Below are 15,958 nucleotides of genomic sequence, written 5' to 3'. Positions count from 1 at the left end.
ATTACCTGGACTGGAATAATAGCTGATGACCATGGGAACATTGCTTAACCTCTTTGCCTCATTATCCACATCTACAAAATGAAAAGAGTTTCATCAGCTTGCTGACATAGTGAATAAATATGTAGAAAGTATTTAATTTTGTGGCTGGAACACAATAAGAGTTCTGGAGGCTGGTTAGCACTTATCTCATGCTTAAGCCATATTTGGGAGCCGTGTGCTAGGGAATTACCTGGACTCCTGTGTCCACAGGAATCTATTTAACTGGTGGCATGAAGGGTGACTTGTATGTACAGAACGGGACAGCTGTCTCTGGTGATCAGGTATGCTTCTACCTTGCTCCCCAGAGATCCATATAAAATATAAAAACTCAATCCATGCATTTTCTGTACCCATAAATTCTATTCCCAAGGCACAGGGAATTCGCCATCCCCATGGGAAGTCGAAAATTGGCCTCTATTTTCTATTTGGTAATTGGCAGTGAGAACTAACGTGTGAAAGAGGAAGAGTGTGTACTGAATGCTAATGGTATTGCCAGGACTCTTCCAGGAGGGTTTTATTCATCGAAACATGAATAAGTTATTGAGCACCTACTGTGCGCCACACACGGCTCTCGGTCTTGAATAGAAAACAGACAACAGCACAAACTGAGTCCTTGCTCCTGTGGGACTTACCTCGTAAGTGTCCACTAAATATGATGTCGATCATTCTATTAGAATTTCCCACTAATTATCCAACATACTCAGAATGATAACCCTGAATTACCACAGGGTATTGAAGTATCCTGTGAATCACCAAGTAAGAGACACATTTTGGTCACTGCAGCTCAGCTAAGATGCATATTTTGTTGCACACTAATAATTTTTTTTAAATTTTCCATGTCATGTAACTATTTTCTATCCATTTTAAATAAAACAAAAAGATCTTTTCCTAGGCCACACTGAACAATAAGTATCTTCGCTCTACATGGAATTATTTGTAGATTACTATTAGTTGATTTTTTGCTTGTCGGTAGGCTTTCTTTGTATGTTTCCTTTCATTTCTCAGAAATTAATGTCCTTTCCGGCCCAAGGGATTGTGAATTTTATCAGGGTAGGGAGCTTCCCAAGCCTGTTCATTCCATCAATGACAGTCCCAGCCCGCCTGCCTGCCCACCCTTTGAAGGAGGTCAAGTTAAAGGAGGAAAGCTCTTGTTGCTGTCTTGTAGCATTCGCCAGCCCCCCTCTGGAGCTCTGCCCTGGTACCGTTTTCTGATATCAAGAGAGACATTGCCAAGCGCTTCCCTAAGAGGTCCGAAACCTCCTTCTGCTGTGGCTCTCCAGCTTCTGTGCAAGGATCAGATGGCGTGGCCGCTCTTCAGATTCCTTTTCAGCAGTCATGACCTGTTCCTAGAATTCTGAGGCAGAAACCTGGGAGGGTTTGGAAGTTGTTCCCATTATTTGAAGGCATCCATCTGCTAGAAAGCCAAGGGGACTGAGGAGTCTCAGCGCTTCACCGCAGGCTCAGACACACACATGCACAGAGGCACACAAAGGCACGCACTTGCGTACACGCACACAGACAGCCATGCTCCCTGGGCCTCTGCGGCCTCCCCGTCCTTGAAGAGAACAGCCCTGCTTATCCTTTGCTCAAGCTCCAGGGCCCTCTCCATCTGCATTCTCAGAGAAGGCAATGCACATCCTCACCCTTGCTCTGGAGGAGAACTTAGACCAAGCAGGTCCAAGAGAGGGAAGGCCAGCTTACCCACAGAAGAGGAGAGGAAGGGGAGACTCATGCGTGGAAAAGGGACACAAGTGGTAGGGAAAGAAATTTTATTTTCAAGCTTTCCAGAGAATATTACAAACAACAGAGAGTTTTAAAAAAACCCTAAAAACTAGTTTAAAAAAGTACTCGACAGTGTCCCTTTAACACCCACAGATGACACGGCCATTGTGCAATGACATCAAGAAACTCCTCAGGTGCCACCCAGTGCCTTTCCTGGCAGGGTCCCCGGGATCAGCAGGTGGGCATGAGGGACACCGCTCCCTGGGCTGGCCCGGCTGCTCGGAAGGCCCACGCCACCCTTAGCTGAAGGGCTGTCCCGCCTCCCCGGGTGGGACTCGAGCAGCCAGAACTCTCAGATCTTCTCCACGCCCTGGCGCCCATCTGCCCGGTTCCCTCCCAGTCAGTGCGGTAGCTCACCCAGGGGACCCTGGGTGGGAGGTGCCCTGCTGGAGGTAGGGCTGGGCATGTGCCCAGGCAGAGGGAAGCATGACACCGAGTGCATCCTGGCCCTGGTGGAGTTGGGTGCTTGGGAAAAGTCACTCCTGGCCTGACAGCTTGGAGGTCTCAGCCACAGCTGGAGGACTGTGCTTGCAATGCGATACCCACGGGAATCTGTACTTTTCTCTAGTTGTGCGTGGTGTGTGTGTGTGTGTGTGTGTGTGTGTGTGTGTGTGTGAGAGAGAGAGAGAGAGAGAGAGAGAGAGAGAGAGTGTGGTTCCTGTAAACATCTTTGAGTCAAATCACCATAAAACAAAGCGACAGGGGCATACAAAGATACTCATCTTCAAACCTTAGCCCTCAAACACATCTAAAATGGGAGGTTTCCACCTGGGAGGTTTAGGGGCGAGGAAAAATGCCCCCACCTCAGGCAGCTCACATCAACGTCTCCCTCCCTGCACCCTCACCCCGAGACTCTCAAGCCACTCAAGTCAGCAAGCCCTGCCCACCCAGGGGAGAACAGAGGTGCCAGAGCTTTAAGTATCTCCACCAGTTCCCACCCAGCCCGACCCCTCCGGCCCCACTGCCCGCGTGGGACACAACCTGGGAGAAAGCCCACCAAACCCAAAGCTGAGGTCAGAGAAGGCTGCACACCTTGTCCCTTCTGCAGCTCTCCCACCACCGCCCCCACAAGCCCCAGCCACCCTGGTCCTGCCCACCCCACTGCTGCTTCTCCCGGGGGTTCTGTTTTGCGTGCCTGGGCGGCTTTCGTTGAGCTTTGCCATCTAGTCAGGATTGCACTCTGCTGCTGACTTGCTCTTGGTTTGGGCTGCTCTTGTCTGAGGATGGTATTGACCGAGAAGCCTCAACCGCGCCCAGGGGCAGCCTCGCTCCGGCTCCAATCCTGCCTCAGGGCTCCTGCCTGCTCTCCTGCCCTGGCCCTTGGGGTGCCACCCAGCCTCCCCAACGCTTGCTCCTTTGCCAGGTGTGCCCTGGCCCTTCCCTGGGCCCAGGTCCCTCGCGCACGTGGTTAAGGCCTTCCTTCTTCTCCTCCTCACACTGTCGTGACCCTCATGACGAGCTCTCGGCTGCCCCCCGGGGGGCTCCGCTGTTCATGAGTTCTCAGGTGACTCAAGAGGTGCAGGATGGTGTAAGCACAGTGGTGATCGGACACGGGGCCTGAGGGGTGGCTGGCAGCCCGGGCGGGGCCTTCCTCAGGGGCGGGGGTGCCCACCGCCGCCTCCTCCTCTGAGGGAACATTGGCCTGTGTGGACGAGGAGGTCCGGGGGTTGGGCCTGCCGCCGGCCTTTTGATCCTCCAGGTCCTTTGCCTTGTCATAGTTCAGCACTTTCCACTGCTGGTTGACAGCCTGCCACCGTTTAAAAATGCGGTACACAGAGGGTCCCTCGTGGATGATGAGGCCTGAGCATCAGGGGAAGAAGAGAAAAACTAAGTAAGAAAAGGCATCACTGCTGGGGAAGGAAGGCCTTGCCTCCCTTTACGTCCGGAGCCAGACACCTCGGTAAGGTGGGCTTTTAATGGTGGCTGATTTGTTCTTTTCAAACCCACCTTTCAGCCCTTAGCCATAAACTGACCATATTTGTGTGTGTGTGTGTGTGTGTGTGTGTGTGTGTGTGTGTGTGTACCGTCAAATCAGATCTGACTGGTACAGGAGGAGACTGCCCCTCCTTCTCCAGCAGAGCATCTGGTGGATTCGAACCACATGCCTCTGGGATTGCAGAGCAGCTTCTTGCCACTAGGCCACCAGAGCTCCCTGACCATCTTTAGATTCCTAGGCTCAACCAGTCTTTAGGAGGTAGAATGTGGAGGAATATATATCATTCTCCATTCAGGAAACAGTTTACCGTCAACACTCAACACCTTTACCCTCCTACGCCGCCCTCCCCACTTCTAATGTGGCAAAATTGTAAATTCATCTTTTGAGACACAATGTCAATATCTTGTCCGTCCTCGGCCACATATCCATGGCACCCACTACTTCGAAGACGCTGACTGAGTTCTGTGATTGCCAAGCAGGGCATTGGTTCATTCCAATTGAACCACCTGCTGAGAATTTGCATATCTGCTGTTAAAGGGAATTAGGATCTGCACTGTAAAAAGATTCCTTAAGTGATTGGTAGAGATCCCCAGGTGATTCTTAAACTTAAGATTGTGTTAAAATGCAGACGCTGATTCCACATATCCGGGGCAAACATGAGTGAACAAGTTTCAAAGGCATCAGAAAAGAAACTGCACGTTTGACGGTTGTTCAATGGTTGCCGAATGATATCTGAAACTCAGCCTGTTAACTCTGTCCAGTATCCAGTGCTACTGAGGTGCAAACAGTCCTGAGAAAAACCACCTTGGTTCAGTTACACTGATCAGGGCCAGGGGGATGGTGGAGTCGGAAACACACCATGACAGGGGCAACAAGCAAGTGATAACCACTGCAGGTGCTGCGATATCCCACGGAGAACTATTTTTTTGGAAAAGAACAGCACATGTGGGGGCAAAGGACTGCAGATTCTAAGGTTATAAGGAGCGAATTAAGAGTCAGAGAAGGTCAGGGGAGCCAAAGTGAGGGGCATGGTGGGTGGTGACCAGGCTGTGTCAGCACTTTGGAACCACAGTAAGGAATTTGTCTTTTATCCTGAACATCCTGGCTTTTAATAGAGGAGCTGATGTGATCTTATTTACCCCTCAGGAAATTCACTCTGTAGAAGCAGTAATCTGCAAAGGAGCAAGAGCAGGAACTGAGAGTGAAGGCGGACGGTCTGTAGGAATTCCTTTTGGAAGGACAGACGTCTCCCAGGTATCAGGGGCTGCCAGGTCGAATCATGGAGACACTATGTGTCTGAGTGGAATTTTGCCCCATAGGGTTTTCAGTGACTACTCTGGTGGCCTAGTGTTAAGGTGCTACCCTGCCAACTTGAAGGCACACAGTTCAAATCTACCAGCTGTTCCAGGCAGAAACGATAAGCAGTCTCCTTGCATGCAATGAACTGCCTCTGAAAACCCAGCGGAGGATCAGCTACGAGTCGGTTCTGACTTGATGGTACACAACTACAGTAACTTTTCAGAGATTTCTCTTTTTCCAGCATGGCTCTGGGTGAACTGAAACCTTCAGCGTTTGGATTAGCAGTCATGAACAGTAACATTAACCAGGGACGTCAGTGGTGAGGGGTGGGCTAGACTAGACATAGAGTGGTGGGAATAGTAAATGTTTAGGCAGGAACTACACTGCACAAAGCTTGTTGAGAGATGAGATGTTAGTGAAGAGAAAAATGTGGACAGTTCTGAAGCATTTAGCCTCAGCAGTTGGATGAATAAGAGTTCATTTACCAAGATGTAAAGGGCAAGAGCATAGACAGTGGGGGTTAGGTAAAGTGGTGGTAGTAGCAGAGATGGTATTCATTCCATATGGCTGCTACGCATTCTGATGGCCTAGTGGGTAAGGACTTGCGCTGCCAACCCAAAAGTGTGAGGTTGGAATCCACCAGCTACTCGTTGGGAAAAAGATGAGCAATCCCTTCCCATGGAACTATAGCCCCTGACAAGCAGCTGGAAGGTCAACTATAAGTCAGTTCCTACTCGATGGCTCATAACAACTACAACAACAACTCGTCTGGTCACATGATCCCCAGGGAGTTGTGCTGCTGCTTCAATGCCCTCACCTCCACGGCAATTCAAATCATTTTTTCCCACGTGATTTAGAGTCACATGCACATGGTGGAGTGTTAGCTGTGAGACCGTTGCTGTTAGGTGCAGTTGAGTTGTGTATGATTCATAACGACCTCATGAACAACAGAACCAAACCCCCTAGTTTCTACTCAATGATAAAAAAATCCAAATATCTCTTTCTACTTCAGTGCCATCTTGTTTGAGACCTCTGAACCCCGAGGGCCAAGTGGAGGAAAAAGCAAACGTGCAGGCTGAAGCATAAAAGAAGAGAGATGAGGCCGAGGTCCAAGAAGACGTGAGCGTGTGCACCTGCAGACACCACCGCGGCAGGAGTAGAGAACACCACAGGCTGGGAACGCTGATACCAATTGGACTCCATGCTCGTCTAGAACTTCTGACTCAAGAGATCTAGAACATCCATCACCATTCAATCGCCATGAACCTCTCAGAGAGGCCCACTTTCCTCCTTCAAAACCAGGCCCTTCTGATCTGTTGCCCTGGACCAGTGATATTCTGGACTGACTCTGCTTAGTTGGGGTTGGATGTCAAGTGCGCAATAAATCATCTCTTCTGCTTTCTTAGCTGAAGAATAAAACAACAACAAACAAACAAACAAAAAACAAAAAAAATGAACCAGAAACATAAGGCAGTGAAGGTAAATTTTAAGAAGTCTGGCCTAGAAGTAGGTGTGGCTAATGTAGAAGTGGAACTTGGAGCTTTGGAAACGCCCTGGATCTGTGGGGGAGAGAAGGTGGAGAGAGAAAATCGGTGACCAACCCAGAGCTGTCTGATGTTTATACGTTTAGGGTGAATGCAGGTGGACATGGAGCCAGCAAAGGGTGATCTGAAGAAGAAATGAGTGGGGTCAAAGCAAGACCAGTAAGTGCGAAAACCAAAAAGTCTGAACAAGGAAGCTTTTCAAGAAGAAAAATGTGATAAATGCCTCCAGTGCTGTTGAGAAGTCAGCTCAAGTGAAATGAGAAGAACCCTTTGGTATGCTGAAATGGTATTAGGGCACTGCAATCCCAAAGGTGAGCAGTTCAAATCCACCAGATGCTTTGCTGGAGAAGGAGAGGCAATCTCCTCCTGTGTCAGTCAGATCAGATTCAATGGTACCCAACAAGGAAAAAAAAATTAACATGGCAGTGGTAAAATGAAGTCATTCTCATCCAAATCTACCTTTTACTTCCATGAAGTCCTCTGATAAGATAGAGTGGATAAAAGAGGAGTTACTGAAGATTTACGGAAAGAGGAGAAGATGAGGGAAATTAGGTTGGAAAGTGAGAATGTGAGTTCCTAGGTATCTGTGGCAGAAGGACCTGACCAGCTTGAGTGCCTAATTGAGATTTATAGTCATAAATTTAAAGTAAGTCTAGTCCTTGATTATGTAATATCCTTCTCTCTTCACCTTCAACTGCTTGGGCTTAGGGAAATTGTTCTTCCAGACAAATGGACATGAGAATTATGTTTGCTTATAAGAGAGTGGTTATCATGTTGATCCAGAGAGCCTAAGCTGAGTGGGAAGCACGTGAGTACACAAAATTTATAATAAATAATGAAAACTGATCTGGGAAACATCAAGAGAGTTCTAGAAACCACCTGCATTCCTCAGTCACTTCCTCACATCACACCAACTGCTTGGAGTGTGAATACAGGGAGTCCTTGTCGCATGATAGAGTTGAGTTATGATGAACAATATGTGTTTTGTTTCTTTAGTAATCTGTACTAATATGCTCTACATACAGCGTTACAGCATGTAGTTTGCTGGTATGATCATTCTAAGATAATCACCTGCAGATATTCAAAGACCAGATTTGTAAAGATGTTAATAATAAAAGGCAAGAAAAACAAAAGAGGTATTCAATTTACATGAGAACTGACTTAGGGTGGAGTCATCAGAAGAGAACCCTTTCCATGGGCTGGAGTCAGAAGCTGGAGTCAGTGAACTCTAAGCGCAGAGAGTGATAACTGTGTATGACTTATTGAATGGGAAACCAATTTATTCTGTAAACTTCTACCTGAATCACAATTTAAAATGAACGACGGATGATGAAGTGTATTAAGAATTTTGGAAGTGGTACAGAGAGAGAGAGATCAGCTGGCCCAGTGGACAGAAAGCGATGCTACCAAGCTGAAGGTGAGTGACTTCTAATCCGCGGCCCTTGGGCCTGTCTTTCATTGTTCTTGTTCAGACATTCCTCTAGGTCATATAGCCCTGGTGTACAAGTTGCAGTACCTTGGTCACTTTTGGTTGCTGTGAGGCTGAACACCGTGACACCGGTGTGTCAAATGTGTTAATGGTTGGCTACCCAATGCGGACAGAGAGTGGGGTGGAGCTCCCCGATTAAAACAAGCTTGGAAGGAGGAGTGGCATCCACTTCCATAGTAGTTTGCCTCTGAAAACCCTATGAACCTGGAGAGAGGATGAAAGACACCCAAGCGTCGAGGACTCTCCTTCATAGGGTCACTGTGAGTCGCCTGCAACTTGATGGCACTTAACAACAACAACCACCACCACCATTATAAGTCATGAAGAAGTCTGAAGGATGACTGAGTTAAGGGCTGAGGTTGGCTGACGAGAAAGATTTTTGGAATAATGGAGAAGCCAGCGAGCTGAACAGATGATCTACATCAACTGTTTTCAGTGCTGTCAGATCAAATAACCTCTTTTTATAACAAAAAATTTCATATCCTTTTATCTCATGATGAAATAAAACTCTTGTGATGATAGAGGCTCTTATGTTTTCCTTTTAAAATCATAACAAAATGCTCTAACATAAAGAAAAACAAAGAAGTCATCTATAACAAAACAATATAAATGTCAAATAAATACCGGACACAGTAACATTAGAAAATAAACAGAAGGCCCCAACCTTCCAAAGTGTTGAGAACTGCTGGTGTACGTAGATGCTGGTGGCAGAAATGGTGGAGAGGGAGTGTACGAACCAGGTGCAGCCAGGAAGGCGGGAGTTTGCAGGAGAGAAGTCGACAACAGTGTTCTGAAGGGAAAGGGCAGTAAAATATGAAGGACGCGTTTCAAAGGGGCCAGAAGTTCTGAAGTGAGGCACTTTGGAGGTGTTGTTGGTCAGCGAGGAAGACATGAACCCTCCCTCCCCTCAGGCACTTCAGTGTAGGGAGGAAGAAGTCATGATCTGCGGAAACAGACTCCTCAAGAAACCATCATGTTTCTATTAAAGGGAAAAGATGAAAAAAGATACTTGACGTTGCTAATGCTGGGCTGTGACTTCCAGAGAGCAAGGTGGGAAGGCTGGGAGATGGCATTAGGTTAAGGGGTGAACAGAGCAGGAAAGGGACGAGGCTCACGGATGACGGTTGTCTGAGAGGCTTGGACTTAGGGGAGGGAGCGAGATGATTAAGGGACAAGAGGCTCCGTTTATCCTAAGGCAACAGAGAGTCAAGGTCTGGTCTCACCCCTGATGGGAGGAGCTGACTCAGGGCAGCACATAGTGAGTCACTCCAGCCTCCTCCACAGAAAATGCAGGGACGGAATGGGACTCCCCAAAGCCTCCTCGATTGCCAGCACACCAGGTGACAGGAGGAACACTCACTGCCACTTTTCCCTGTTTTATCCCAACATTTCCTAAAATTGCACTTTGCTTAACTAGCCTTCAAGGATTCCATGAAGGAGAGAGAGTTACCCTGCAGCCCACCCGTTGCTAATCCTGTTTAGGTCACAGATCCCGTTGAGAATCCAAGAAAGCTCAGAACCATCTCTGGGGGGAAAACCAAACATGCAAAGTATCATTTTAGGGGCTTGATAATCTCCTCAAGACCACCTCTGGATCCTTCTCCAGCCCAACGGATTCTGGGCAAGACTTCTTATATTGTGGTTGTTGTTGTTAGTTACTGTCAGGTTGAAACTGGCCCCTGGGTGAGCCCCCAGTGGGTTTCCAGAGACAGCAACTCATACAGGAGGAAATTGTTCATCTTTCTCCCATGGAGCAGCTAGTGAACTTGAACCAAGTGCCTTTGGGTTGTCAGCACAACTCCTTACCACTAGGCCACCAGAGCTACCTTCATTTCATTGCCCACATTCTCTTGTTGTTGTGTCATCAAGTCAGCTACAATGATAATGACCTTATGAACAAGACTTCTGCCCTTTGCCCTATCCTGAGTCAATCTCAAGGTCTCAGGGTGAAGTCTCTCTCAGGGAGGAGTGATAGGGAATGGCAAAGGATACACTGACAAAGAAGATTAATCAGAACTGGCTTTGACAAGCACTGTGGCATTTGGACAAGAACAAACTGGGAGGAGGGTAGAGAGAATAGTGCAACAATGAATGAGTGGAAGCCCAAAATCTCTGTAAATGTTTATGAAAATTAATAAAATATAATTATAGAAAGAAAAAAAAAATCTCAAGGTCTCTGACATACCTGTCCCCATTGCCACAGTAACTGGGCCAACCCGTCTTATTCAGGGTCTTCCTTTTCTTAGCTGACCTTTCTGCTTTTCCAAACATTATGTCCTTCTCCAAGGACTGGTCCCTCCTGGCAAATTATGTGAGAGGACGTTTCAAAATCCTTGCCTCCAAAGGTCTCCATCTGTCCTTTGGAAGCTCTGGACTTTTCCTAGGAAGTTTCACTACACTTGATTCTTAATTAACTTCCTGATCACACAATGTTATCCTGATTGAGGAGGGTGGCTTAAAATTTTGGTCTGAACACTACCTTCTAATTACCTAACCGTCTAGTGTCCAGGAAGTAATTAAACCATTTTAATGGCTAGGTGACTTGAACAAGAAGAGGGAGCAACTGCTTTTCTAGATAGTGCTTGTTTAGCAAAAGTGGGAAATTCACAAACAGAATCCCTCATTCATATCTACACTCGCCAGAGCCCTGCACCTACCCTGCTCTGCAAGTTGTGGACTGGTTCCTTGGACGGAATAAGAATAAAAGGCGGGGAAGGATGAGAAGGACTCATCTGACAGCAAGAGGAAAAGTGGGCAAGGTTTGAAGAGACTGGTGAGGTGGTTGGTAAAGGTGGACAGGGAAGCAGTAGAAGAAGAAAGTGAGAAGTTAGTTAAATGAATTCAATGGATAGTGATTGAGTCTTTTTCTGGACTTTTGTATTTAACTGTTTATTCAGTAGCCACCTAATGAGGTGTTGGGGACTCAACGGTAGACTCTTTCTTCCCGGGTGGGAGCCCTTGGTTGAGTCTTGGACAATGTACCTCGGCACAGCTACCAGCAGTCTGTCAGGGGAGGCCTGCACGTTGCTAGGATGCTGAGCAGGTTTTAGTGGCGCTTCTGGACCAGAATGGACTAGGAAGAAAGGCCTGGAGATCTACTCTGGTAATCGAGTGGTGGAACTCTTATGGATTTCCGGGTGATGCAGGGGATGGTACAGGACCAGGCAGCCTTTTGCTTCTGTGTGTGAGGGTGCCGGGAAGAGGGTACAGCTGAGGGCAGCGCAACAAGTGTTCAGTGGGGTGCCACACTTCCACAAGAGTCGCCGCTTGTGCTTTTCTGATGTATCTCCGAGTCCGGGGCTCCTCTGCCTCACCCAGGGGGCTCTGGTGGCTTAGTGGGAAGGAACTGCACTGGCAGCCCCAAGGTATGCAGTTTGAATGCACCCGCTGCTCCACAGGAGAAAGATGGTCCGTCTCCTCCCATGAATTAACTGCCTCTCAAAACTCTCTGGTTTTCAGCTCTGGGTCGGTTCCTATTCAACAACAACAACTTCCTAACGTAGCTGTAGACTTCCTAGGTTGCCAAACCTTTCATCTGTCACACCTTTCTCTGCCGTCCAGCCGTAACAGCCATTTGTCATGTGAGAAGATGGGAGGGAAGGGTGGTCAATGAATGGGCCAGCCTCCCAGGACAGTCCCTGCAGCAAGCTCACCGCAGCACTGTCAGGAGTTCCCTCTGCGGTGAGGTCGCAATGCTCCACTGCTGGCTTTTGGTCACTGGAGCTTGCCTGGCCACAGCAATGAGATTCCATTTCATTCAAGTGAGCTAGTGTGTCCCACTGGCTTAGTGGTAAGGAGATGCACTGTCATCCAAAGGTACGTGGTTCGAATCCACCAACTGCTCCAAGTGAGAAAGACAGACAATCTCCTGTGTACTTTACTGCCTCTACAAACCCATTATAACAAAGATATTTTTCTTTTATTTTTAAATTTTTATTTATTTATTTATTTTTTACTTGTCAAAGAGAAAAGCGAACTGGGGATGGAGTGGTGGGCAGGGAAGAAAGTGTGTAACACTGAATGAATGGAAATAATAAAATAAAAAAGATAACTCATGTAGTGTAGATTTGTTTGAAATACATATAATATTTGTAAAACTTTATGTTTCATACTTTGTTACAAATATACAAATGTTATATAACTCATTATTACATCCTGTGTTGGAATCTTTGGAAAACTTTAAAAGCATTTCAACGAGAAGCAGAATATGATAAAAATTTTCTTTACTTAAAAATAAAAAAAAAAGAATTATCCTATTAGAGACTCTTTTGAATTAAAAGAACTAAAAAAATATATGTTGTTATTGTTGTGTTGTTATGTGCCATTGAGTTGCTTGCAACTCATAGCGACCCTATGTACAACAGCCCTAAACTCTGCTCTGTCCTGTGCAATCGCACTGCCTCTGACACACCCATCCCGATTACCCCAGTCACTGAATCAATCCACCTCATAGAGGGTCTTCCCCTCCTGCGCTGTCCCTCCACCCTCCCAAGCATGACGTCCTGCTCCAAGGACTGGTCCCTCCTGGCAACATGTCCAAAGTATGTCAGACGAAGCCTCAGAATCCTTGACTCCAAATATATGTTGTTGTTGTTGTTGTTATGTGCCATCGAGTCGCTTGTGACTCATAGCGACCCTATGTACAACAGCCCTAAACTCCACTCTGTCCTGTGCCATTCGCACTGACTCCAACACTCCCATCCCAATTATCCCAGTCACTGAATCAATCCACCTCATAGAGGGCCTTCCTCTCCTGCGCTGTCCCTCCACCCTCCCAAGCATGATGTCCCTCTCTAAGGACCGGTCTCTCCTCACAACATGTCCAAAGTATGTTAGTTGGAGCCTCAGAATCCTTGCCTCCAAGGAGCCACCCGGTTTAACCCTTTCCAGGACAAATCTGTTTGTTTTCCTAGCAGTCCATTGTATTCTCAATACTCTTCTCCAGCACCACAGCTCAAAGGCATCAATTCTCCTTCTATCCTCCTTAGTCATTGTCCAACTCTCTGATGCATAACAAGTGATTGCGAAGACCATGGCCTGTATCAGATGCACCTTAGTCTCCAGAGAGATACCACTGCTCTTCAGTACTTTGGAGAGGTCCCTAACAGCAGACTTTCCCATGGCAATGCACCTTTTAATTTCCTGGCTGCTGGTGCCAAGACTGTTGACTATGGAGCCAAGTAAACTTAAGCTGTGTACAATCTCAATCTCTTCACCATCTATCCTGATGCTGCCAATTGGTCCATTGGTGAGAATCTTTGTCTTCTTGACATTGAGCCTCAATCCGAAAACAACCCCCAAACAAACCACTGGAAGGTCAGCTATGAGTTGGTTCTGACTCCTTGGTACATAACACCAAGTGTGACCTGAGTACCTATTATGTGTTTCTCTGAGTATCAAAAATGTAATAAAAAAAGGGCATTCTGGTGGCCCAGTGGGTAAAGATGTAATAAAAAAGCCCCCCTCGTTCCCACCATTTCTGGAGTTAACAAATCAAGGCTGAGCAATCTGTAGAGGGCTCGGGGATCCTCAGTGATGCCGGCACCCCCTCGTCCCACTTCTCATCTCCTCCCAGCACCCTAGTTTCAGAAGTACAAAATGCTGCCAACTCTAGAACAGTGTTTCTCGGACTTTAGTGTACCCCAGACTCCTTACAGCAGCTTCCTGGACCCCACCCTCAGAGGCCGTGACTCAGCACACGTGGGTGAGGCTTAGGGAGGCCCTCTGAGCTCTCAGGTGATCTGAAGCTGCCTGTCTGTGGACCACATGTGAGTAGCATGGTCCTCACCCTGCTCCCTGCCTCGTGTTACTGCTGGTGAGTACCGTCCAGTCAGAACTGGTTTTCAGAGGCAGGAAATCACATGGGAGGCGATTGCCCATCCTTCTCCCTCGCAGCAGCGGGTGGATTCAAACCACGTACTGTCAGGTTGGCAGCACATCTTCTTACCACTAGGCCACCAGAGCTCCCTTTGCCTCATAGACATCCCTCCACCCCACAATTTTCACTGAGGTAAGAACTAAGAGAAGTTTTAGGGCAGCCATAAAAATGTCAGGTGAGAGAACCAGGTGCTATCCTGTGAATTTAGACTCCTGGTGCTCCTATCCATGTGAGTCAGAGGGCAATTTCCAGAAGTAGATCGCCAAACCGCTCTTCTGAGACGCATCTGGGTGGATTCAAATCACCAGCCTTTTAGTAACAAACCAAGTGTATTTACACACCATTCAGAGGAGCCAAGGCCATGGAACAGATGGATATTTGTTGTCCTGAACCCAAAGTCTTTCAAGTCCCACAACTGAGAATCAACTCATTCACACACATATATTGAATATTCTGTTTGTGCCACACACTAGCTCTGTCACTTTGGATTAGTTACATCTTCTTTCTGATCCTGTTTCCTCATCACAAACTTGGACCTGACTCCTTCTTCCTTATCGGGTTGCTGTGATCTCAGACGAAGCCAAGCAAGGCAACGCGTGGCACTGGGTCGAGCCTCCACTGAGTGTTGATGTTAGCGGAGCAGGAATTACAGGAGACTGAAAACTCCCGCTCATCTCTCTCTCTCCTTTTTCCATTGTCCACCTCATCCTAGACTGCAAGCACCTGTTTATCCACCTCCCATCTCTCTTCCTTCCTAATTCTCAGCCTGAGTCATTGTTTATTGGTGACTAACACGACAGAGCTTAAAGGGGCTCTAGGGATCAGCTGATTCAACAGATGTGGAAACGATCCTCCACATCTATGCCTGCTCGCCCACCACCAAAAGCCTCTGCTAATGCCAGTAGGATTATGCCCCTTGCAGGATCTCCCACTGTCAGGCAGCTGGGGGGTGAGAATGAATGGCTTCCTCTGAAGCCTCACAGTGCCACACACTCATATCCCAGGCCCTACCCTTCTAAAACTCAGCTTTTTAAGAACCCTCATTAAAGAGCACATCAACAAAGTGTGGGAAATAGCTATTTTCAGTGGGCTCAGGTGACATTAGGAGATGTCAGATTGTCAATGGCATCACGTATCAAATATTCCCCAAGGGTGAAGCTTTGTGCTTTTCGCAAGTCTGGCCAGGCCATATTTCTGAGACCTTCACTGAGGCCCAGGGAAGGTGGCAAGATGTGGATCCAGTTCTCTGCTTGTTGAGACTCTCCTGGACTTGACTGAGTTGAGTCCCAGTCTGGCTGAGTCTTCCAGATAGAAAGACTCCAAGGACAGAGGATGCCTATACCAGTCAAGGAAGGTGAACGTGAATCTTCTTGTCTCATTCCTTCGATATCGCTGCCAGTACCAAGGGAGACGACATCCCCCAGAGACGACTTCTGTCTGAGTTCTCCTCCTAGCAGGACCCCTGTCAGCTAGGTGACCTTGATCAGGTTGCATGCACTGCTTCCTCCACGCCCCACAGCCAGAACCATCCCAGCCATTTTGACCCATACCGCAGAGACACGTGAGCAGCTCTATGCTAGCAACCCATGAAGAACGCCAAGACTCTTTTGAGCTTAACTCAGTAGGACTTGGTAAAAGGGAGAAGTCATGAAGCCTCAATATCCCTGCATTTAAAAAAAAAAATATATCCCTGCATTTGTATAACTGACGGGTTCATTTCTGGAAGCATCTTTGTGAAATGATTTTCCAAGATTACGTGGACTTATATTTTCCTGTTGTTGTTGTGTACCATGGAGTCAGAGCTGACTCATTGCTGACCCTCCAGTGGGTTTTCAGAGGCAGTTAATCGCAGGGGAGGAGATTTCCCACCCTTCTCCTGCAGAGCCACTGATGGCCTCGAACTGCAGGCCACCAGGACTTTTATTACTATTATTATTATTATTTTCAATGAACATTTACAGAGATTGTGGATTTCCATTCATTCATTGTTG

General features: G+C 47.3%; 1 protein-coding gene across 1 annotated transcript in view; it reads right to left on the bottom strand.

Moving 5' to 3' along the window:
* Positions 1-3,211: 3,211 nt before the first annotated feature.
* Positions 3,212-15,958, bottom strand: part of MARCH4 (membrane-associated ring finger (C3HC4) 4, E3 ubiquitin protein ligase) — a 155,375-nt gene continuing 142,628 nt past the window's right edge. The window contains exon 4 of the mRNA XM_006891915.1: positions 3,212-3,621. Within this exon, the coding sequence (XP_006891977.1) occupies positions 3,254-3,621 (368 nt within the window). The 3' untranslated portion in view covers positions 3,212-3,253. The remainder of the gene's footprint in view (positions 3,622-15,958) is intronic.

The sequence above is a fragment of the Elephantulus edwardii genome, unplaced genomic scaffold (assembly GCF_000299155.1).
Source record: "Elephantulus edwardii isolate Elephantulus edwardi_28Jun2011 unplaced genomic scaffold, EleEdw1.0 scaffold00106, whole genome shotgun sequence".
Lineage (NCBI taxonomy): Eukaryota > Metazoa > Chordata > Mammalia > Macroscelidea > Macroscelididae > Elephantulus > Elephantulus edwardii.
The sequence above is the reverse complement of the archived record's forward strand: the minus strand, read 5'-3'. Positions and strand labels throughout refer to the sequence as shown.